This window comes from Boleophthalmus pectinirostris, unplaced genomic scaffold, assembly GCF_026225935.1.
Source record: "Boleophthalmus pectinirostris isolate CB_2022bp ecotype Guang Dong unplaced genomic scaffold, ASM2622593v1 HiC_scaffold_8, whole genome shotgun sequence".
Taxonomy (NCBI): Eukaryota; Metazoa; Chordata; class Actinopteri; order Gobiiformes; family Gobiidae; genus Boleophthalmus; species Boleophthalmus pectinirostris.
Genome location: NW_026571515.1, coordinates 6,218,448 through 6,244,840, shown reverse-complemented (window position 1 = coordinate 6,244,840; position 26,393 = coordinate 6,218,448). Strand labels below are relative to the sequence as shown.

The 26,393-nt window shown below is 38.8% G+C and overlaps 1 protein-coding gene across 4 annotated transcripts in view; it reads left to right on the top strand.

Moving 5' to 3' along the window:
• mgll (monoglyceride lipase) overlaps window positions 1-26,393 on the top strand; it is a 115,183-nt gene that overhangs the window by 82,398 nt on the left and 6,392 nt on the right. Inside the window, exons 4-7 of one of the 4 annotated variants that reach the window (XM_055166412.1) lie at window positions 11,514-11,624; window positions 12,725-12,814; window positions 22,714-22,929; window positions 24,412-25,653. In XM_055166412.1, coding sequence (XP_055022387.1) covers window positions 11,514-11,624; window positions 12,725-12,814; window positions 22,714-22,929; window positions 24,412-24,801 — 807 coding nt within the window. In that variant the 3' untranslated portion in view covers window positions 24,802-25,653. Of the gene's footprint in view, window positions 1-11,513; window positions 11,625-12,724; window positions 12,815-22,713; window positions 22,930-24,411; window positions 25,654-26,393 lie in introns of those variants that run through there. The other 3 variants (XM_055166410.1, XM_055166411.1, XM_020933946.2) reach the window with 3 other exon arrangements.

Here is a 26,393-nt window from a genome sequence, read left to right as displayed (position 1 = left end):
CAATCTTTATTAAACAAAACGTAAAGGGTTGCTGTTAATTACTGTTTCATGACATCACAAGGTGGAACAGATCATTTTGAGCTTTGGATATGTGGCATTATTAGTCTGTCTACATCAATGTAAAACCCGTGAATTATTGCTCTTGTCTCTCTGAACTATTAGTTTTACTCAAGTTTTAAACAATGAAAAACAGTAATTGAACCAGCAATAAAAGGATCCGTAAGTCGCCTATTTGGACTTTTCATTTCCTAGAGTCAAAAAAAAAACAAAAAGCGCGTACATTTTGCGTAAATAGGCCAATACTAAATACCTGCACAAAACTTCCACATTTGACAAGTCTGAGTTGCGGGTGACTGTGCTCTCTCTGTCACCTGACGTGCGCCTAAAGAAAGAACTGCCGCTAATGTGATAAGTGCCTCACACAAACTAATACTGCGTGTGCAAATACTGCGGGCTCATCACGACAGAGCTACTGCACACGTGACAGACGGCATGGAGCTGGGAATGTACAGTCTGGATTTGGAATAGAATTATGACTGAAGTTATTAAGTTATCATAAGTTATCATAAGTTATCATATCATTGCTGTACTTTCTTCCTATGACCTCTTGTATAAAGCGATTTTGATTTGTGATTTTATATTTTATCATTCTATCTTTCTTTCTTTTATTTTGACTTGTAGGCAAGGCAAGGCAAGTTTATTTGTACAGCACAATTCGTACTCAAAGTAATTCAAAGTGCTTTACAGAATAAGAAATACATTAAAATCATAATAAAAACAAATCAAAACATAAATAATCATGAAGATTAAAATTTAAAAAGAAGACATAAATTGGACTAGAAGAGTGCGGAATGAAAAACTTTTCAGTTTATTTGCACAGGACTAAACAGGACTAAATGGACTTTTGAGTCTGGATTTAAACCAGGTCTACAGAAGAGTCTGTCTCACATGTTCAGGACTGTTCCAGGTTTTAGCTGCATGAACCTGAAACTCTGACTCCCCTTGTTTAGTCGTGACTCTGGGCAAATCCAGCTAGGAGGCCGGTCCCTGAGCTCCTCAGAGTGTGAGATGTTCATATGACACTAACAGTCACAGATGGAACTTTGGTGCTCAGGCCATGGAGACACTTTACAATCAGAGCTTTTTAAACTCTATTCTCTGAGGTAATGGAAGCCAGTGCAGAGACCTGATGCACAGGACTTATGTGCTCGTACTTCCTAGTTCGAGTCAGGACCCGAGCTGCAGCGTTTGGATTTCTGGATGTTCTGCAGCGTCTCACAGCTCGTTTGGAGAGACCAGTGAGCAGAACATTACAGTATCTAACCTACTGGAGACAAACGCATGGATAAGTTTCTCCAAGTCTGATTTAGACAGTAAACCTTTGATTTTTGCTATGTTTTTTAGATGGTAAAAAAGGCTGCAGATGTTATTGATTTTATGTGACTGTTAAAGTTCAAGTCTGAGTCCATTATTACCCCTAGTAATGTATTACATTTTTATAATTATGCCTTTTTTGAGACCTGTTTCTTGCTATCATTTTTGCTACTCTTTCAGGATTCGTTATTACATTTATATTTTTTCTTTGTTTTTATATCAATACGTTTTTTCTAAGTCTATTAAAGGTGCTACATTAGGCAAAATTAAGCTTTAAGCCATGTTACAATGTTGTTATCTCCTCAAAAAACATACCCAGAGTTGTGTTTTGTTTAATTCACACATGTTTGAGTAATCCTTTATTATCAGTCTGTCTACATCTATATAGTTTTCAAGTTAAAGGTTGTATAGAGGATTTTTTTTTAAGGGAAGAGAAATACAGCGACAGTCCTTGTGCGCATTCAGAATTACTGTTGAAGTGACCTGTCTAGAAGTAATTCAGCGACCGACGCGTCAGTTTTTTAGACCCTTCGTCTGCTTCGGTCGTGCCATCGCTGGACGAGATCTCCAAGAATCACCTCAGTTTGGCTTTGCTCCTTTTCCCCTTCTCTTCTTCTTTCAGCGACCTCAAAAACGGACTTTCTTTTGCGACAAACTTTGTGCGAAATGCGAGGAAGCGACAGTTCGAAAAAGCCTCTAAGAACCGCTGCGTAAACCACGTAATCCCCGCGCTCCGACGAGTCAGTTACACTAGGGAGTTTGATTGACAACCTAACAGCCAATAGAAAATGAGGGAGCCTCGTTTTCTATTGGCTGATGTTTATCTGGCCTCAACACGTCCACAGTTGATAGATTTTCGTTGGTCATCATAATTACAAAGCTGCTGCGTCTCTGTAATGGGATTTTAATCTTTGACTGACAGTTTGAAACAAAAAAAAAAATCCTCCATACAACCTTTAAGGCTCAATTGGGATTTTTTTGTGAAATCCAATTTTTTTGTGACTTCTTTCACATTTCAGATTAAATGCGACCTGTATGTGATCTCCAGTGTGAACATTAATGGTTGTATAGAGGATTTTCCAAGGAACGAGAAATCCAGCGACTGTTTGTCCTTTTTCAAATGTTGCGCATGCGTGAAACCACCCCCCTCCCCTACAGCTCCTACGTAGAAACGCCTCCTCCCTCCTCCTCTTTACGCCAGAAACAGGTTTGTTTACAGCCGGTGGTGCACATGACTTGTAAACAACTAACTACAGTGTTGGTTAGGCAAGACGGAGAAGTGAGGAGCGGGGGGAGGGGAGCGCGGACATTTCGTTCGCTGGACGAGAAGTGAGGAGGAGGGGGAAGAGCGGAGCAGGGAGCAGGGAGAGGAGAGAGGAGAGGGAGCGGTGCGCGGAGATTCCGTGCCCGGAGAAGTGAGGAGCAGGGGGAAGAGCGGAACGGGCAGCGGGGAGAGGAGCAGGAAAGGGGAGCAGAGAAGGTCGCGCGGAGATTCAGTGCGAATGAACTACAAACACGCAGCAGCAAGCGGACTCTTTCTTTGCCTTGAAAATTATGTTTTCAGACATAGGATATCGCTTTCGTGTCCTGAAAAAAGTACGTTTTCATAATAAGCAGAAGTTTCCTGTCCAGGAGTAATTTGTGGACCAGTGCGTCAGTCTTTAGACCCTGCGTCTGCTTCAGTCGCGCCATCGCTGGAATGAATCTTCAAGAATCACCTTAGTTTGGCTTCGCTGCTTTTCCCCTTGTCTTCTTCTTTCAGCGACCTCAAAAACGGACTTTCTTTTGCGGCGAACTGCTCCTGGATTCTTGTCGCCATTGCAACAAACTTTGTGCGAACTGCGAGGAAGATATAGGTAAAAAAAGCTGCTAAGAACTGTTGCGTTGGTGGAGTAAACAGCGTCTGTGCGTCTTGCGTCTGTGGACTGCGTGACAGTCGTACGTAAACCACGTACCGGCGGCGCAGGCAAGTCAGTTACACTAGAAACATAGGGAGTTTGATTGACAGCCTGTCAGCTCACAGATAACGAGGCAGTGTCGTTATCTATTGGCAAATGTTTAGCCCCACCACGTCCAGAGTTGATGAATTTTTATTCTCTTTTTTTTGGTCATCATAATTACAAGGCTACTGCATTCTATAATTCTATCATTGACAATTTGAAACAAAAAAAAAATCCTCCATACAACCTTTAAGCCCTGCAGTCTGAACGTAGCCATAGATTGTCACTACAGAAGACACAAGCACAATAGTTCGTCTTTAAGAAATTTTAAAAAGTAAATCTGCAGTAATGCCTTATTTTAATTTCAGAGCGACTGTCCTTTCTCCTGCTTTTCAGTAATAAGGTTGGGGGTTAGATCATAAATTATACATGTGCAGGTGAACGGGGAAATCTGAACTCTCGCAGTAAATGAGCGAGAGACAGAACAGTGGTGAGTTTACAGGAAGAGTGAGCCTCATGTGTTTGGCTCCACCTCTGGGCTTTTTCCTGTGACCTGCTTGTCTGTGTGTAATGCGGTTTAATAAACACTGTGTACTTTCAGTGCTTTGTTTGGAGTACCGTCCCTTTTATATAAATCTCTATCTACAAACATCCGAACTAGTACGACTGGAATGCCGTGTCCTCTTCTCGCCCAAACTCCGAACTCCATTGTTGTTAGAGCACGAGAACACTGAATATTTTACACAAATCAAACCGCATTATTTCATATTTAGCTGCAAAACTTTCCAAATTCTTCACTTCAAGAACCCATATTACGAAAAAATTGACTCTTGTGAGCTTTAAGCCATGTTATAATCAGTGTTGGGGAGTAACAGATTACATGTACTGGAGTTATGTAATCAGAGTACAAATTATGAGTAATTTATTTAGTTACAGTTACTGTTTCAGTGAGTGGTAATTGGATTACAGTTACTTTGTTGAAATAAATGGATTACATGGTGGTATTTTCCTGTTTTTACATTTTGGGATAAACCAGGACTAAAACCAGGACTAAACCAGGACTAAACCAGGACTAAACCAGGACTAAACCAGGACTAAACCAAGGTCTAAACCAGGTCTAAACCAGGTCTAAAAACCAGGGTCTAAACCAGGTCTAAACCCAGGACTAAACCAGGTCTAAACCAGGTCTAAACCAGGTCTAAACCAGGACTAAACCAGGTCTAAACCAGGAAACCAGGTCTAAACCAGGACTAAACCAGGTCTAAAACCAGGTCTAAACCAGGTCTAAATCAGGACTAAACCAGGTCTAAAATCTAAACCAGGACTAAACCAGGGTCTAAATCAGGACTAAACCAGGTCTAAACCAGGACTAAACCAGGTCTAAAACCAGGTCTAAACTCTAAACCAGGTCTAAACCAGGTCTAAAGCAGGTCTTAAACAGGATTTAACAGGACTAAGCCTTGTTGTGTGGACCGTTTCTCCTCCTCTTCTATAATATTTTTAATTTGGTTGAGTAAAGTTTGGGCTTTTTATTTTCTTTTAGCAGACAAAACTTCTTATGTGAAGATTTGAGTCTTTGTTTCTCTACAGCAAATCAAGTAATCCAAAGTATTCAGATTACATTACTCACTTTAAGTAATTTAATGGATTATGTTACAAACTACATTTTGGTGTATGTAATCTGTAATCTGTAGGGGATTACATTTTAAAAGTCACCTTCCCAACACTGGTTATAATGCTGTTACTTTTTCAAAAACAGACCAGGAGTTGTGTTTTGTTTCATTCACACATGTTTGATTAATCCTTTATTATTAGTCTGTCTACATCGGCTTAACTCAAAATGCTCTGTTCCACCTCGTGATGTCATGTAGAGGTAATTTTCAAGTTAACATCTACCTTTTACCTTTTGTTCAGTAGAGATATGTCACATTTACATGAGGCCAAAAAGACCATGTAAACACTTAACCCTCTCAGGCTTAAATTAAATTTTAGTTAACAGGAAAAAATCTGATATTTGGGGAAAATGATCATGTGGGTTAGTAATATACAATCCTGACTTTTTTTTTTTTTTTTTGAGAGACCTTCACATCCAGTGAGTTCTGGGATGTTGCAGATTTGCAGCATTGGTCCGGTGTGGTAAATTAACACTGAAGACTGAAAATGATATGAACACTAACTTTATGTGTAAAACCACTTTTCATAACAATGAAAACATAAAGCAGAGTGTAACAGCTTTACAGTGGCAGAACAACATCACTTTTTCGTGTGGTTCTCCAAGAAACAATTTTTATCCTTTGTAAACAACAAAAGTACTTTGCACTTCTGGCAGGTCGTTTGTGTGTAGTCATTCTTGCACAGTCTGCATCGTCCACGTTTATCAGCATGGATGGGAAAAAAGACTCCTGAGTAAAAAAAAATCATAAAATATGGATTTGGAGTAAAGTAATTGGCATTTAGCTGTTGCAAATCTGCAACGCCTGCCTGGAGAGGGTTAATGCCTAATGAAAATGATTATACAGAATTGAGCTTAATTCTGAAGTAAGTGAGGTGGGTTATTTCCAATTTTAAAGCCAAATTAAAAAATAATTCCGGTCGTTCAGTGCATGCTCGTTGGGTCGCTCTTCTGACGCGATCTGGACGATTCGGCTCCACCAGTCTTCGCTTCGGTCTTTCATCCATGTCTCTATGGATTTGTGAGCAGGATGCAGGAGTGGGCTGAGGTAGATCAGCCTCAGACTCAGTTTGTCTTCTTCCTCTCTTCTCCGACACTCTTCCCTTCTCCTCCTCAGCTGATAAACGTAAAGTGTGATGAAAGAATTCTCCAGCTGCTGCTTCATTATCATCGGAACCACTGCGAAAAAAAGTTAAGATCATGTTTGTGTCCGTGGCGTAACGACAAACCGAGATGTTTGTTTTCTTCCGGTTGACGTAAATATGTTCGTGTCCCTGTCCAATCAGAACTCTTCCCGACCCCCAGACGTTTAGCGGAATTAAATAAAGGCAATTTAACGTGTTTTCCATGTAAACCTCAATTCAGAATTATTATTTCCATGTAAACTTGAAGAAGAATATTTTAATTCCAAACTATTTAATTCAGAACAATTAATTCAGAATTAAAAAAATATGTAAACATTATAGTCCAATGAGATTAATTTGGTCTTATTGGTCTAATACTTTGGTCTTAAAAAAGAAAAAAAAGAACCTAATAACATATGTAAACTTTTCCTCTGTCAATTCCAGGGCTGAAATGATCAAAATGATTCTGGTGAAGGTGTATGGAGTTTACCACATGACATCACGAGGTGGAACGATCGATTTTGGTCATTTTCCCCCAACTATTTAATCTGAATTCAGCCTCACTTATCCTAACACTATCCTTAATCCTCGACCTTATTTCACTACAAACGCGATAAGAGCGCTTTATGCATATTAAAGCAGCTGTCGGTTCATCTCTAATTTCATCTATATTCATTTTAGCTGCGCCCCGTCTGTATTAAATATGCAATAATGACTCTGCCTTGGTAAAATGTTACTAAGTCTGTCCTCAGTTTGACTTTTGACGGCACATAAATAATTGTTTCAAGCCCTAGTCTAAACCTGCATTGCGAAACTTTTCCGGTGGAGGGTCCGTCGAATGCTTTTCTAAACTGAGGTGTTTTTGCTTTGTCTGGAATGTTTCACAGTATTTTTATTTCATTCACAAAGTATAAAAAAACGTCAACAGTGTCACAACATGACCGAAAGGACAAGATCGCGGATACAAGCGGGCGAAATTAGTTTCCTCCGCAGGGTGGCTGGGCGCTCCCTTAGAATGGGTGAGGAGCAGTCAGGGAGGAGCTCGGAGTAGAGTCGCTGCTCCTCCACGTCGAGAGGAGCCAGAGGTGGCTCGGGCATCTGTTCCGGATGCCTCCTGGACGCCTCCTCGGGAGCTGGCAGTCCCACTGGGAGGAGGCCCCGGGGCAGACCCAGGACACGCTGGAGGGACTTGTCTCTGGGCTGGCCTGGGAAGTGGGGATTGGAAGAGCTGGAGGACGTGTGTGTGGAGAGGGAAGTCTGGGAGGCCGTCCTCAACTGTTCCCTTGGATAAGCGGAGAAAATGGATGGATGGATGGTGTCACAACATCAAACATACAAGAAATGAATGAAAAGGAGCAGAAAGAAGAGAAATCTTATGTTATCAGGCCCCTTTTCCCTTTTCAAGACAAAACATCAACACCGATGGTTACAAAACATTTCAAATCTGTACATTTCAGTTCAGGCACAATTAGACTGCGTTCAGACTGCAGGCTGAAGTGAACCAAATCCGATTTTTTGGCCCCTATGTGACCTGTATCTGATATTTTAATGACAGTCTGAACGACACAGATCCGATTTTTTCAAATGTGACCCAGGACACTTGGATATGTGCTCCTGAAACCGATACATATCTGATCTTTTGACATGTGACTTTAGTCTGAACGGTCAAAGTGCATTCATCCACCTACACGTTATCAACAAGACACAAACGTCACTATTCTGCGCTGAAGTAGGTGAAAATTGTTAATGAACTCCGTGTCACTGAAGCGAAGCACATCACCACTCACCACTCTTGGCTCCGTCTCCACATCCACACGTTCCTTTCAACGGACGTCGCTGCCGCTGTCCCCACAAAACACCACGACCAAAAACCTCGTCCTTCTCCTTCTCAATCTCCTCCTTAAAACAAGTAAGTTGTTCATGTTCTGGCTCCGGTACGAGAGGAACTTTAAAATCTCCAGGTGCTCGATGCTGCGTCCATGTTTGGACAACTTCCGTAAACACAGATCACGCTCGCTGCGGTTGACGTCGTCGTGTCTCCAGTGTCACATGTGGGACACTTTTGGGCCGTTTAATGTTCACACTGGAGTCACATACAAGTTGCATTTAATTGGAAATGTGAACGACCTCGAAAAAACATCGGATTTCACCAAAAAATCGGAATTGAGCGTTAAGCCCTGCAGTCTGAACATAGCCTTATTAATCAATTGCAAACAGAAATCTTCACTTTTATGCACAACATCTTAGTTTTTCATTCCTTTTTCATAAATACACATTGCACTGGATTTTATGTTTCTTTTAAATGCCATTATTGTGCTTGATTCTTTTATATCTTTTGTCCGTCAGTAAGTTAACTCCTTTCACAGTGATTCTTCGCTCCATAAACTTTGCTCTGAATCTGGGTTTTATTAAACATGTAGGTTCCTTTTAAATTGTAGTGTCTTGTTCGTGTCTCAAACAGTCTTTGAATATTTACCGGTAATACATTTGCACTTTGCTTTATACATGACTTTGAGGAGACTTAAGTCAACAGTATCATGCATTTTCAACACTTTAAGTTGAACAAATACTGGGTAGGATGGCTCTCTATAATAACTGTTAGTGATAATTCTCAGGGCCCGTTTTTGTAAAATAAATAAAGGTTGTAAGTAAATTTTACATGTTGACCCCCAAATTTCTAGACAGTGCATCAAATATGGTGTTATACAAAGTTAATAACGCTGTACTATTTAGTGAGAACTTTACTTTATGCAGAACAGTGATGACTTTGGAAATGTTGTCTTTAGTGTATGACATTAAACCTTTCTATCACCGTGGAGACCAAACCAGACCAAGTTACAGGTCAGATTTATGGAAAGGCAACCCCGCTCACAGTCAGAATGTCTATTTTAAAACATAGATAACATAGATTTAAGATACATTTTTAAGGAACTACATTTCCATGGCTCTATGTAATCTTTGTACTAAATGCCACTAAGATGTTATTGCTTTTCTTTCAATGTTCCATCACGTTGCTTTAAACTGATCTCCGTGATTTCCATGTAAACAAGCACCCAAGACCAAATTACATGTCAGTTCTGTGGAAAAGCACACCGCTCGAAGTAAGAATGCAGGTTTTCTGATGTATTTTTGAGCAGCAAAACCATCTATAATTGAACACATACGATAGAAAAGTTACATTTTGTACTATGAAACAAACCAAACCAGTATTTTTCAGCTATAAAACCACCTGTAATTGAATAAATGTAAGGTAGAGCCGTGTTCAAATGGACTCCCAAACAAAACGTTACATAGACGCATGACCCAAATCATCTTGACAGTTCTTCTCCACGATTTGAGTTTCTTTTCTGCCTCATGTGTCTGTATCTGAGTTCATATTTCCTCAGAATCCCAAACAGGGGCCCTGGTGACGAGGGTCCTGCTGATTCTAACAAAGACGCTTGTTCTACACAGAGTGGGGCCTTTGACTCTCCGCTCACTTCAGCTCACACACAATAGACCACAACCACAATCACCTCTCAGACTTTTCACATCTCTGTATAATAATAATAAGATATAATAATAATAATTTAAACAGTGCCTTTCCAGAAACCTAAAGCTTTATTCATTCACTCTACACTTGATGGTGCGAAGGGAAGAATACGACAACAGGTCCAAGCAGAATCGATTCTCAGACCTTTGGGTGCTTTATTACAATTTTATCTTTTTACCTTTTCTTCTGTAATTGTTATTTTTTTTTGTCCATATGTTTTGTCAGATCTTGATTTTAATTAACCTGGTAAAAGCTGATTCTGTAATATTGATCTCCCATTTAAATCATGAAAACGAACAAACTCTCCACGGTGTTTTGGCCAAGTGACTTAGACTTAGATTTAGACTTAGACTTTATTGATCCACAGGGGAAATAATTTGGACACAGTAGTTCACACAACACAATATAATATAATAACAAAGAGAAAAAAAATAAATGAAAATAATAAATTCTAAGTAAGCAGCAAAAAAGAGCAAGAGACATGTGTGAAATAAGGCATAATTATATAAATGTATATGTACAAGTCAAATAAAACGGAAAATAGAAATATTTAAAACATAAATAAAACAGAAAAATAATAAAATATAAAAAGCTCAGGTATAAACAAGATGTCATAGGAAGACAACAAGCAACAATGATATGATGAGTGACAGGACACAGGGTTATCCATAACATAAGGGTGAGTTGTACAGTTGTAGGGAGTATTATCTGTTACATAAAGGTGAGTTACTGTACAGATGTAGGGAGTATTATCTGTTACATAAGGGTGAGTTACTGTACAGATGTAGGGAGTATTATCTGTTACATAAGGGTGAGTTACTGTACAGATGTAGGGAGTATTATCTGTTACATAAGGGTGAGTTGTACAGATGTAGGGAGTATTATCTGTTACATAAGGGTGAGTTACTGTACAGATGTAGGGAGTATTATCTGTTACATAAGGGTGAGTTACTGTACAGATGTAGGGAGTATTATCTGTTACATAAAGGTGAGTTACTGTACAGATGTAGGGAGTATTATCTGTTACATAAAGGTGAGTTACTGTACAGATGTAGGGAGTATTATCTGTTACATAAAGGTGAGTTACTGTACAGATGTAGGGAGTATTATCTGTTACATAAAGGTGAGTTACTGTACAGATGTAGGGAGTATTATCTGTTACATAAGGGTGAGTTACTGTACAGATGTAGGGAGTATTATCTGTTACATAAGGGTGAGTTGTACAGATGTAGGGAGTATTATCTGTTACATAAGGGTGAGTTACTGTACAGATGTAGGGAGTATTATCTGTTACATAAGGGTGAGTTACTGTACAGATGTAGGGAGTATTATCTGTTACATAAGGGTGAGTTGTTGTACAGTTGTAGGGAGTATTATCAGGCTTTAATAATAAAACAATATAGTATCTGGCTACATGAGCGTGTAGTGTCGTACGTGTTATTTTTTGTCGGAAAATATACTCTTTGTGCTCAATTTGAAAGCTCAAACCTCGCGACAATCCAGATCAGCTTGTTACACAATATTACATTTTAGCGCACACTTTTTCCTTGCATCTGCCATGAGAAGTGAATTCCTCCCCTCTCAATTCAATACAGTTTTATCTTGCCTTTAAATAAGTAAATGTAGAGAGACAGTTACAGCTCTATTCTGAAATCAAGATGGACCGAGGTTTATTTTCCACACCATGTAGGGCCATGTGGAGTTTCCCTCACATGCATACTGTATATACATGCCTCCCCTGCGTGTACTTTCGGATGCTTTTAACGTCGTAACGTGTGGACAAATGTTTTTGTTAATAATAATAAACTAAAACAAGAATGTTCTTCGTATACAAACTGTGCCTAATATCTTGTCATTTCTCATTGTTCCAGGGCGGTGCGATCTCCATCCTGACCGCCTGCGAACGGCCCTCGGAGTTTACAGGAGTGGTCCTCATCGCTCCCTTGGTGCAGATGAACCCGGACTCAGCCACTCCCTTCAAAGTATGTATAGAGCTGTATAAGTACTGTACTGCTCTTATTACTGCAAATACATACAAGAGGGGAGGGGGGATGTACGGTGGACTTTAGGCAAAGATTAACTGGAATAATTCAGGACTATTTGACTATTAAAGTAACTGCAATATTTTCACAATCACAGCTGTTTCCTGGACCAGCACCAAGTAACACCTGTGATAATACTTAGTCTTCTTAGTACCAGATCTAAACCCAGACTTTAGTGTCGTAGTACTCGAGATTGGTCTTGGTCTCGAGACAGGCCTCAAGACAGTTTTTTTGCGATCTTGGTCTCGTCTCGGACTCGACCTCGTTTGGACTTGGTCTTGTCTCGATCTCGAGGTTTGACACTCGATGATAAAATGTAGACAGATTTATAAAAACTTTGATATGCATGCGCCAAAATAACTGTAAAATACAAATAAATGTTGAAAATTACAAAGATGGTCTCGATTTGATCTCCATGGGCCGTGGTCTCGGTCTTGTCTCGGACCCAACCTTTAAAAGTCTTGGTCTTTTCTCAGTCTCGACCCCCAGAGGTCTTGGTCTTGTCCTGGTCTCGAACAGGTCCTGGTCTCGATTAGTCCAGTCTTGACTACAACATTATCAGACTCTATCGGACTAAACATGGTCTAAAATAAGACTAAATGAGGCCTAAAATGAGACTAAACAACGAATAAAGTCCTTAGAAATAACTTAAAAGAAGAGAAAAACACAGTTTGTCTCTAAATCAAACAAATACTCAAACTGCAGTGGGCCATGAATATCACCAGAGGCAGCTCACCTACCACAGCTTGAGAAACACTGATCCAGATGTTTTTATCACAAAAACAGCAGCGCTATTAAATCAAAATGGCAAAATGGAATAAACTATTTGTAATTTTCACCAATAATACACTTGATTTGTGTATTCTCTCTCCTTTCAGCACCACTTTCATCAACTTTTGTTTGATCAAAATGTGTTTAAGAAATCTCAACGTTCAATAGAAAAAATCCTGTGACTAGATAACTGCTAAAATGTTGTTAGTTGCAGCCCTTTTTGACTTTTTGACGTTTTGTTTATTTCGTATTTTGTGTATTTTGTGCAGGTTTTTGTGGCGAAGGTGCTGAATCACATGATGCCAAGTCTGACTCTGGGAAACATCGAGTCTAAGTGGGTTTCACGAGACCAGAAACAGGTCAGAAAAAAAAAAAAAAGAAGAGTTGAAAAACATATTTACCTTCCACTAAAATGGTCCTCTTTGTTGAATATTGATGAAAACCTGGACTTCCCAACACCAGGCCCACACGTAGTTATATTTAAACAGCTTTTTTAGGGTTAGCCCCAGCCTGCTAAAGGAGATATGTGTATCTATTTCAGAAGGTTGGTTCCAGTGACCCAGATTTCTTTCTCAGAAGTGTGTTGTACAATTATTTTTAGTTTTACAAGAAATATGCAAAATTAAGAGAATTGGGCATATCTTACAGAATCTTCCCACTCATTTTTGGCCACTTTTTTTGTCGTTCTTCTTGTTTCTGCTGTTATGGTTGGACAAATGTCAATATCAATAATACTAAAAGAAGGTAGTATGTCTGCCCAAAACTTGCTCAAAATAAATATAGAAATAAAATAAATAAATAAGATAAAAACTGCAAAATAAGATTAGATTTAAAATGTGTGTTTTTTGTGCAATACTTAAACAACTGCGACAATTAAAGAACATTTTTATGTTTAGAAGAAGAATAAAATAAAATAGAATAGAATGAGTTTTATTGTCACTACACATATGTACAATCCACATTATACACAACAAGATAAAAAGCAACTCACCCTCCAGTGCAGACATGCACACGGGACACTTACAATGCAGTACAAAGAAGAATAAATAAAAGATAGAGTAAATAAATAATTAGATTCATAAGTACTAGGCGAGACATAAAAAAAGGCTGTGACACCCAAGACTACAAAACTCACTGTGACTGGACTGTATTAAATATTGCACTGTATTAAATATTGCACTGTATTGAGTGTTGCACTCGATCAAAAATATTGCGCTGTATTAAATATTGCACTCAGTTAAGATATTGCTCTGTATTAAATATTGCACTCAGTTAAGGTATTGCACTGTATTAAATATTGCACTCAGTTAAGGTATTGCACTGTATTAAATATTGCACTCAGTTAAGGTATTGCACTGTATTAAATATTGCACTCATTTAAGGTATTGCGCTGTATTAAATATTGCACTCAGTTAAGGTATTGCACTGTATTAAATATCGCACTCAGTTTAGATATTGCACTGTATTGAGTATTGCACTCAGTTAAGGTATTGCACTGTATTAAATATCGCACTCAGTTTAGATATTGCACTGTATTGAGTATTGCACTCAATCAAAAATATTGCGCTGTATTAAATATTGCAGAACAGGTGAATGGAAGGGGATCAGGTGGGGTCAGTCAGTGGCATTTCTGATACCTTTGATCAAAATTACACATAAAAATAGAAAAAGGAGGGTCTGCTGCTTGTTTGTCTCCATGGTGATGACAATTACTGCTTTGCCTCAAATGTTTTGCAGTATGGCATTAAACATATCTAGATTGCATTTTTCCCCGATTCCAGTTTTGTTTTTAACTCCCAAATACTTTGAAAAACTTGTGTTCTTATTGCCTCGCCTCAGATCTGACCTGTAACTTGGCCTTGCTTGACTTGATGGAGATACTTTTAATGCCATATTGAGGAACATTCCAGAAAATAAGCCATAATAATATAATAATAACACATCGGTTTTATATAGCGTTGTTTTACAGTTGTATGGAGTATTATCTTTTACATAAGGGTGACTTGTTGTACAGTTGTAGGGAGTATTATATGTTACATAAGAGTGAGTTGTTGTACAGTTGTAGGGAGTATTATCTGTTACATAAGAGTGAGTTGTTGTACAGTTGTAGGGAGTATTATCTGTTACATAAGAGTGAGCTGTTGTACAGTTGTAGGGAGTATTATCTGTTACATAAGAGTGAGTTGTACAGTTGTAGGGAGTATTATCTGTTACATAAGGGTGAGTTGTAAAGTTGTAGGGAGTATTATCTGTTACATAAGGGTGAGTTGTAAAGTTGTAGGGAGTATTATCTGTTACATATGGGTGAGTTGTAAAGTTGTAGGGAGTATTATCTGTTACATAAGAGTGAGTTGTACAGTTGTAGGGAGTATTATCTGTTACATAAGGGTGAGCTGTACAGTTGTAGGGAGTATTATCTGTTACATACGGGTGAGTTGTAAAGTTGTAGGGAGTATTATCTGTTACATACGGGTGAGTTGTAAAGTTGTAGGGAGTATTTTCTTTTACATAAGGGTGAGTTGTTGTACAGTTGTAGGGAGTGTTATCTGCTACATACGGGTGAGTTGTAAAGTTGTAGGGAGTATTATCTGTTACATACGGGTGAGTTGTACAGTTGTAGGGAGTATTATCTGTTACATACGGGTGAGTTGTACAGTTGTAGGGAGTATTATCTGTTACATATGGGTGAGTTGTAAAGTTGTAGGGAGTATTATCTGTTACATACGGGTGAGTTGTACAGTTGTAGGGAGTATTATCTGTTACATACGGGTGAGTTGTAAAGTTGTAGGGAGTATTATCTGTTACATAAGAGTGAGTTGTACAGTTGTAGGGAGTATTATCTGTTACATAAGAGTGAGTTGTACAGTTGTAGGGAGTATTATCTGTTACATAAGAGTGAGTTGTACAGTTGTAGGGAGTATTATCTGTTACATACGGGTGAGTTGTAAAGTTGTAGGGAGTATTATCTGTTACATACGGGTGAGTTGTAAAGTTGTAGGGAGTATTATCTGTTACATACGGGTGAGTTGTAAAGTTGTAGGGAGTATTATCTGTTAAATACGGGTGAGTTGTAAAGTTGTAGGGAGTATTATCTGTTACATACGGGTGAGTTGTAACTTGAGTATGGACCATCACGATATGTCAAAAATCAAGTCTCTGCTTAAATGAATAGTTACGGTGCAGCAATATAGCATAAAAATAAAAAATAAAAAAGGAGGAAACTACATAGACTATGATCCTTTGCTCTGTTTCAAGGCCGATTACTAGTAGATGAAGAAATAACAGTTATAAGCACTTTTAAATCTTAATTATTGTCAAGGCGTTTTAAAAGAAAAAGCAGCATATTCATAGTTTACCTATAACTACCGTCATCTCCACAAATCGGACTAGAGGTACGAGTGTCCTTACCCAGCACTAGTATGAGAGTTCAACTGTCACATCTGCTTTTGTCATCTCTTAAACTCACCTCAGTCGACCTCCTGACTGTTGTTTTGGCCCAGAGGACGTAGTAAAAACAGGAAGTGGTTTTGTGGAATCGCGCTAACAACAGTAACAAATCGTCTGGAGACCTTACAGTAACCTCCATGTCACGTCTCCATTCCAAAAAAACAGGAGATTCCCACTGGCCTGGAGTCCGCATTAACTCGACTATTGTTATGTTTTTGGGAGTGGAGCAGAAATACCAAAGCTCCCCAAAGGTTTAGACGGCCCAAATATGGCTAATGGAAAAAAATACGTCAGCCAATCAGAGGGCAGGAAGGATGCATCGTGATGTTTGTGGCTTTGGTTGGACAAGAGATGGGAATTTGGGATTTATGCAGGAAGAGACAGGGATGGGGCGGTTCAGATTTCTGGCTCAGATTGCATAAAGTTCTGCTCTCAAGGATATTTATTATTAGATATGAAGCACGTATTTTTACTAACAGTATAATGAAGAGCGTCGTATAGGAGTAAAAAAATAATTAATAAATAAATCGTTGTTGTAACCCGACGTGAAAAAAAGAAACAGAAAGAGCCACATTATGATCATATTTACGAGCTTTAAGACATGTTATAATGTTATTTCATCAAAAAACAAACCTGGAGTTTTGTTTTGTTTCATTCACACATGTTTGAGTAATCTCCAAAGCTTAAAATACTCTGTTCCAACTTGTGATGTCATGAAGTGGTAGTTTTTAAGTTAACAGTTGCTCTTTACCTTTTGTTTAGTAAATATTTGCGATTCCAGGGCTAAAATCATCCAAGTGATCATAGTGAAGATGTATAGAGTTTAAAAACACAGTGGAGCACTTCATGTATTACCATAACATCACAAGTTAGAACAAAGACTACGTTTACACTGAAACAAATCACTGTATCACCGTATTGGAAAGGATTTGCGTCCAGACACATCGTTTTTGTGTCCGCAATCCTTCCCTATCCACACAGCTTTGCGCATATTTGTTTACGTTTTACAGAAACAAAACTTAAAACTGCATGGCTCATTTGCATAAACTGAGCACTCAAAAAACAGCTCGCTCCTTGTGCGCTGATGAGGTTCAGCTTCTGTCGGACTAAAGGACACGACTCAGTGGATTATACGTGTTCTTTCTGTGACAGAGGGATGTTCTGCTGATGGTGAGTCTGTTCTGTGCTTCTATCGCGTTGGAGATGATTCATGTTAAACTTTTCAGAGATTATACCTCTGCAGGTCGTACACATAGACCGTATACCGTATTTTCCACATTATAGGACGCTCTGGATTATAAGGCGCACTGTCATTAAATGGTCTATTTTCGAACTTTTTTCACAAATAAACTGCACCAGAAACACAACAGTTGGATGGGTCAGTTGGATTTTGTTTGTGTCGTTCACGGTGACTCTGGGTTTTGTTCAGTTGTGGCGTGTAGGGAGGGTGCTGTCTGGGACCAACGGATTGTCGGCGTGTTCGCAGTGACTCAGTTGTTCAGTTGTGTCTAGAAGTGGCAAATTGCACTCGCTTTTTCAGTTCGTTTCTCCGTTCCGTTCCTCGTCCTCGTGGAGTGATGAGTGTGGCTGTCGGTGTTTATCGCTGCGCGGTCGCTGTCTGCTCCGTGTTTTTTGAAGTCGTACAGGGACAGCTGTGTGGATTTGTGTATCGGGCGCTCTGGATTGTGGGGCGTGCAGTTGTTTTTTGATGGGGTTGGAGGCTTATGAGCGCGCCCTATAGCGCTGAAAATACGGTATATATGAATGGACATATATTCTAGCCTCTTAGCATTTTGGCAGTGAATTACTTCACAGCACATAGACTAGGGATGGGCATTCGATGAAATTTTCTTAATCGATCGTCGGAAGAATTAACGATCGATTATCGATTAATCATTAACGTTTTTATATTAAAATGATCATCATTATTATTACTATCTGCACTACTAATCTGCATAAATAAATTCAACTTTACGACATATAAACCGTAACGACTCTAGAGCCACATCAGCCCGTTTGACATTATAATGTGTTTAATTCAGTTTTGTGCAACTCTCACAGAAACGAAACTTAAAACCGCATCACTAATTTGCATAAACTAAGCGAAGATAAAACTACAGCTCTTGTGTCACTGATGCGGTCAGTTTCTGTTGGATTAAAAGACATGACTCAGGTGGAATACAGGTTAGTGTGACCAGATTTGCGTTTGTCAAAACCAGGACACCGTACGGGGGGAGGGAGGTGGGGACTCGTCATCGACATTGCGCGATTCTCACCTGGCAAAACTTTTTCCCACTGGACACCGAAACATATGTGCTGCTTTATACACTGTGCACATGGACTCACACTTGTCCCGAACGCAACGGAAAGTGTGGAATTTCTTGTACAAGTCATCGTTAAATACGCGTTTGTGTTTGCTCGCTCCTTCTGAGTGCAGAGAGTTACATGTACAGACCTGTTTGGTCACGCTACGCACAGCAACCTACATTCGGTTTGTCGATTAAAATTAACGTAATCGATGAAATTCTTAATGATCAATTATCGATTAATCGATTAATCATGCCCATCCCTAACATAGACCTACATCAGCGTATCAACGTTTTCAGGCGTCCACACGGTGCCGGATCAGATCCATACTCAGATGTATTCGTGGGAGCTGGTGGCACCAGATCGTTCTGTCTCTGGAGCTGTTTTCCATCGTATTAGTGTGACAAACACTGCATCCACAACGAAAACCATTTGAATACGTACTAGTGTTTTCTGTTTAAGAGAAGAACTCAGCCTAAATATGCAGAGTTTGTGGGATTAAACATGTGAATGAAACAAACACAACTACAGGTCTGTTTGTGATGAGGAATTATAACATCGATCAGAGCCTCTAGTGCAGGGGTGTCCAAACTTTTTTCAATAAGGGCCACATTTCTAAACACAGACGAAGCAGAGGACTGATCGAGGGCCATAGATGGGAGCTCAATACAGTGAATAATTGAAATACGTGCATGTTTAAAACTTTATTCATGCTAAAATCCTCAAAACCACACACCAAATCTTCAATATTTGCTTTATCAAAATAGATTTTCAGAAAACTTGCAGTAAAAAGTTCATTTTTAATTGATGTAAGGTAATCTGGGCCAATTCACCTGGAAGCCTGAGGGCCAAGAAAAATTTGTCCGAGACCGCATTTGGCCCACGGGCTGTAGTTTGAACATGCCTGCTCTAGAGCATCGAGTGAATGTGAAATTATGTTAAAATGTAGTTAAACATTTTACATCGAAGCATAAAATTAAAGCTTAAACAATATTATCTGCCAAGACATAAGAATTTCCACATTGCTTATATAGATTTGTGTTGCGGGTGTCAGGACAGTGTGTTTAGTTCACACCTGTAGGACGGTGTCACGTTACAACTGTTCATTATTAAAGCTGGGTTTAGTTTCAGGGACTTTAAGCTCATCCTTCACCTGCTGCACTCAGTTTACCTAGAGAGTTCAGAGCAAAAACGCCACAGCAGAGTTCTATGTTTTATCTGTGAGAGGCACTAACTCATCGTGACTGTCAGCTCAGGCTCTGGTTTCAGTCTGGTCTTCTGTTACAGTCACTCCAGACTCGGGCTCTTTCCTTTTCAGGAACTACACATGTCCTTCTAATCTACCTAAACAAGTTTCTCTGACACTGAGCTTTAAGTCTGCGAGTCCAGGTGTCTGCGAGGTGTTTAAAAGGCCCGTATTAGACTATTTTTTTTAAACTCCGTGCATCTTTATTAGAATCATTTGGATAATTTCAGCCCTGGAACTGCCCATTTTTACTGAGCGAAGGGCAGTGTTGGGGAGTAACAGATTACATGAACCGGAGTTATGTAATCAGAGTACAAATTATGAGTAACTGTATTCAGTTACAGTTACAGTTTCAGTGAGTGGTAATTGGATTACAGTTACTTTGTTGAAATAAATGGATTACACAGAGATATTTTCCTGTTTTCACATTTTGGGTTATATCCCCCTTTTTTTTCCTTTTTTTTCTCGGTAATTCCACTCATTGCCGAAAACTAAACTAGGTCTAAACCAGGACTAAAACCAGGATTAAAACCCGCACTAAAATCAGGACTAAACCGGGACTAAAACGGTACTAAAACCGGACTAAAGCAGGACTAAACCGGGACTAAACCGGGACTAAACCAGGACTAAACCCGCACTAAACACACACAAAGCCCGCACTAAACCAGGACTAAACCAGAACTAAACCAGGACTAAACCGGGACTAAAACAGGACTAAACCAGGACTAAACCCGCACTAAACACACACAAAGCCCGCACTAAACCGGGACTAAACCAGGACTAAAACAGGACTAAACCAGGACTAAACCCGCACTAAACACACACAAAGCCCGCACTAAACCGGGACTAAACCGGGACTAAAACGGGACTAAAACGGGACTAAAACAGGACTAAACCAGGAATAAACCAGGACTAAACCAGGACTAAAACAGGACTAAAACAGGACTATATCATGCTGCACGGACGTGTCTCCTCCTCTTCTATCAATAATATTTTTAATTTGGTTCAGTAAAGTCTGGGCTTTTTATTTTCTTTTATCAGACAAAACATCTTATGTTACGATATCTTTGTCTTTGTTTCTCTACAGCAAATCAAGTAATCCAAAGTATTCAGATTACATTACTCACTTTAAGTAATTTAATGGATTACGGTACAAACTACATTTTGGTGTATGTAATCTGTAATCTGTAGGGGAATACATTTTAAAAGTAACACTCCCAACACTGACGAAGGGTAAAAAAACGCTTCACAAGGTGGAACAGAGCATTTTTGAGGTTTGGAAATGTACACAGACTAATAATAAAGGTGTAGTGGACCAAACAGAAAGGCAAAGACAAGGTATAAAAATAAGTTTAAATTTAATAAAGTAAAAAAAAAAAAAGATATAATTTAACAAAGGCTCAAATAAGGTAAATAATAACAAAAAAGCCGGGTCCAACTGGGGTAACTCAAATCAAACTGAACAGAGCAAAACTAACCAACCAGACAAAAGAACAGGGGTGTTTAAATACTTGAGGACCAACTAAAGCTAAACTCAAGAGGGAGGAATTACACTAAATAATTAACTAATCTACTAACTTCATCAAAGTAACAAAAAGGCAAATAATTATAATACAGAAAAGAATAAGTGTGACTAATAAGAGTGACTGTTATCTATTAAAACAGAGTGACCAGAATTTAAAAATAAAAAAAACTGAGATATCCTGGTTTTTTGATGGTTGAGTGTGTAATTAAGGAAAATTGTTATTCATGATCAACACGTGAGCCAGTATAGTCGCATTTTCTTTGTGTTTTGGTCCTTTTTAAGTAGATTTTTTTGTATTTTACCTAAAAAAAATGACAATTCATGCCTCTATTTAGTGTTGGTAGGTGTCAAATTTGTCAAAAATAGAGACACCTGGGACATTTCTTGTATAAAACTGGGACAAATCACTGATTTTGGATAAATCTGCTGGGACAGGGGACACAGGGCTCGAAACTGGGACTGTCCCGGGAAAATAGAGACATCTGGTCACCCTACATTAAAGATTCATATGGCAAATAATAAGTGACAATAAAGTGACCTTAACACAAACTAAACAAACTGACTTAGTGATGGTCTCTCCTAAGGGTCCTTCGTTCAGTGCTAAAAAAAACCAAGTGTAAGTAAATCCGACTTATATTAACTAAAATGTGTGCACTCAAATTAGAATAAAAGTCTAAATAAAGGAATTAAATTAAACTATGTGTGGTGTAGTTAATGTAAATGAAAAGAAATACTGACACTATGGAGTGGTGGCAGAGGTATCCAGCACAAAAGGATTACTCAAACATGTGTGAATGAGCAAAACACAACTCCAGGTCTGTTTTTGAGGAGGGAACAACATTAGAACTTGACTTAAACCTCACATGACTCAATTTAGCGTAACATAGGAGTCCAGGTCGTCATATTGCACATTATGGTATTTAAACTTGTCTATATCTAGCACAAGGGTGTCAAACTCATTTTGGTCCGGGGGCCGTATCCAACCGACTTTGATCCCAAAGGGGCCGGATCAGAAAACTCATGACATATAAACCCCAAAAATAACAATAAGTTCAAATATTTGTGCAGAGAAACAGAAATCTATTACAGAAATCTTTTTTAATTGATGAACTCTTTCTTTTACAAAATATTATAATATTATGAACAACCTGAGACTTTAAGAAAAATGTAATTTCAATACAAAGTTTTAACATGAACTTGTATGTAAATAGGAATAAGTAAATTTTTTCTTGTAAAATCCTGCACTCGGCTCCACTTTTCTCATGTTGGACATTTTTCTGATGAGGGTGTCACGGTCAACAGTCAAAACGATCGTCCTTTAAGAGCGTTTGGAAAGAGACAAGTCTTCATTTGTGCTGCTCTGGTGGGAGGGGCCACGTACAGAGACGCTAATTTAAATTTTTAGTAGAAAATCAGCCGAGGCCAGATTAAAGGTCTTGGAGGGCTGGATCTGGCCCCCGGGCCGTATGTTTGACACCCCTGATCTAGCATATTCAATAACAGCCATTTTTATTACCAAGAAAAACATGATTTCTTACTGTGAGCAGGCTCACCTCTCCACAGATCTGACTTTTAACTTGGCCTTGTCAGGTGAATATTCTAAAGAAAACAGGAGAATCTCAGGAAAGTTACCATCATTAAAATAAAATAAATAAAGCACGTCTTAATTAGTTTGTGTGGAACATGTGTCGATAATGCAAACGTGTATTCAGTGTAATTCCCGTGTTGTCCAGGTGGAGGCGTATGACGCAGACGAGCTGGTGCACCACGGGGGGATGAGGGTGTCTTTTGCGATGCAGCTCATGGGGGCCGTGACCAGGATCGAGAGGGAGCTGCCCAACATCCACTGGCCCTTTTACCTTCTCCACGGCGACGCGGACAGACTGTGCGACCTCCGGGGCTCCCATCTGATGTACGACAGCTCCACCAGCACCGACAAGAAGCTCAAGGTACACTCCATAAACCTGACAACACACTACACTCCTCAGAGGTTAAAGCTGCACTGTGTAACTTTTCTGGCGGAGGATCTGTGTTGCTTTTCTTCACGGTGTTATTACTTTGCCTTTAATGTTACATTTGACATTAAACAACTCTGTCTAGTACAAAGTTGAAAAAACCGAAGCACTCAAAAAGTACAAGATAATTAAAAGCCTTTAATACCACATGCAGTGTTGGGAGTGTTACTTTTAAAATGTATTCCCCTACAGATTACAGATTACATACCCCAAAATGTAGTTTGTAACGTAATCCATTAAAATACTTAAAGTGAGTAATGTAATCTGAATACTTTGGATTACTTGATTTTCTGTAGAGAAGCAAAGACTCGGAAATCTTCACATAAGATGTTTTGTCTGCTAAAAGAAAATAAAAAGCCCAGACTTTCCTTAACCATATTAAAAATATTATTGATAGAATGGTTTCGTCCTGTTAAATCCTGTTTTAGATCTAGTTTAGATCTGGTTTAGACTTGGTTTTAGTCCTGGTTTAGTTTCCAGCAATGACTGGAATTACTAAAAAAAAAAAAGAAAAAAAAAGAGGGATATAGCCCAAAATGTGAAAACAGGAAAATCCCGCTATGTAATCCATTTAGTTCAACAAAGTAACTGTAATCCAATTACCACTCATTGAAACAGTAACTGTAACTGAATACAGTTACTCATCATTTGTACTCTGATTACATAACTCTGGTACATGTAATCTGTTACTCCCCAACACTGACCACATGGCAGATAAAGTTAAAATCATGCCATCTTTTCCGTGATGAATACGTGGCGCCGCAGTAATTAATTATATGCGCAAATGTCATAATTCACACGTCTGTTCACAGCTCATTTATGTATCAGTGCAGGTCCAGTAACAAATATACGGCCAATATAGTCACTTTACAATAGACCAATAGAAAACAGTCTGTTTATGTGCGGGAGCTACAGAAGATAATCACTGACCAATAACAAATAAACAAAACTAGCTTCAAAGTCGACATATTTCCAACACTCACCGCTCATACAGGCTCCTCCCACATCACAAATCTGCACTAATAAATGTCCTTTTAATCCAGACTCAAACCGATTGTCCATAAAAAGAATATAATCTCAGTGTTTGGATCTGTGTCTGTGAGACAGGACAGGACAGACACACACACAGACAAATGACTCCGCAGATAAATACTGATGTGGAGCCACATATTAGGACATTTATCTGTCTGTAAATTGGATTAAATGAACAGAATGTAGAGAGTCTAAGATTTATAACGACGTATCACTTGCCCACGTGAAATATCGGCCCCTATCAGCAAACATATCGGCAGATAGCCGATATGTCTCCAGGTGCCCATATCGGCCGATAATATCGGCCAACCGATATATCGGTCAGGCTCTAATTGAAATGTTAAGACATCCATCCATCCATCCATTTTCTCCCGCTTATCCAAGGTCGGGTCGCGGGGGCAACAGTCTGAGGAGGGCCTCCCAGACTTCCCTCTCCACACACACGTCCTCCAGCTCTTCCAGGGGGATCCCCAGACGTTCCCAGGCCAGCCCAGAGACATAGTCCCTCCAGTGTGTCCTGGGTCTGCCCCGGGGCCTCCTCCCGGTGGGATGTGCCCGAGGGAGGCGTCCAGAGGGAGGCGTCCAGGAGGCTGGATGTTAAGACATGTTTTGTATCATTTCAAATCTTTTTGTAATTATTTTAATGACTATTTTGTTCCAGTATTGCTGGTTCAATTGAATGAAAAGAAAAAGAAATGGGCTACATTTAATGTCCAAATAGGTGATTTATGGATCCTTTTATTGCTGGTTCAATTTCTGTTTTTCATTGTTTAAAACTTGAGTAATACTATTTGTTCAGAGACACGATCACTCAGTCAACAATAAAATATCCTCATTTATGTTCAATAATGTTCAAACTCACCTTTATTTTGTGATTTACGAATAATGTCTATTGATTTGGGTCGCGAAGGTTTGTGACTTTTAAAATATGGGTCCCCAGAAAAAAACTTTAGGAAACACTGGATTAGATTTGTGGATATTTCTTTCAAGAACTATGAGCCACCCACAGAGAGGCCCCTGCCCTACATACTGTATATAACACATGACATCATTTTCCAACGAGCAGGAGATTGACAGTTCACAAGAATGTGCTCGTTTGATTGGACGGTCTCTAGGCAACAAATGACCGCCACTCGGAGCTTTTACCAGCACCGGGTGTGACTGAGGAGTGAAGTACAAGTTCACAGTATGAGTCTCTCTACACACTGTTATGAGCGTGTGTGATTCTGCTCTGAAACTTCAATTGTTCTGATATTAAAGGTTGCTAAGGCTGCAAGATTATTCGCAATTTAATCTGTTCCCTTTTTTGTTAGCAGTAGTTTTATTCAGTCATTTTGCAGCACTACAAAACAAAACAAAACAAAACAAAACATAGACTACAACCCCATGGATCAGGACGAAAGGGTTTAGGCTGAAGTAAAAAAGTACTTATAAAGCCAAACCTTATTAAACAATGACACAATTCCTAGAAAGAAAAGCAGCGTATGAACAACAAGTTTGCATTTACAATTTCACTTATGACTTCCTGTATATATAAGACAAAATATAAATGAAAACAAACTAAATTTAATGCATAATTCATTCATTCCAGAGCTCTATATCTTTCAAAACAATAACGCTTTATACTCTTTTGTAAAGGCTTTTTTTTTCATATTTTCATTTTTCAAAGATGCCAGTTTGGTTTTGTTTATGGTTGTACAAACTAATAATTATCATAAACCACAATTTGAACGGCAAAAGCTGAGATTTTCTTTATCTTATTCTGCATAAAAACTGCTAACACTGTAGTTTAGATCTGTACAAACATGCCCTGAATTGTGATTTATGTATTAGTTTGTCAGTTCTTGTCAGGCTTTTTTCAGTCATTTCTTCTGAACAGATGAATATTAATATGACTTTGAACGGAATTATACCATTAAAACTGAAATCATTTATGACTTTTTTTTTGTATCGATACCTGCTCAAATGAGTTTCAGTGCGCTATTTTTATTGATTAGTATCTGATATTCAATACAACAACACTGCTACTACTACTACTACTACTACTACTACTACTACTACTACTACTACTACTACTACTACTACTACTACTGCAAGTACTACTGCTACAACTGCAAATACTACTATTACAACTGCTGTGCCATACAAATGCACTTTATACACACAAAATAAATGCTAAATGAATACTACTACTACAACTGCAAGCACTACTACTACAGCAATTACTACTACTACTGCTGCAAGTACTGCTACTACTACAACTGCAAGTACTACTATTGCAACTACTACAGCAATTACTACTACTACTGCTGCAAGTACTGCTACTGCTACAACTGCAAGTACTACTACTACAACTGCAAGTACTA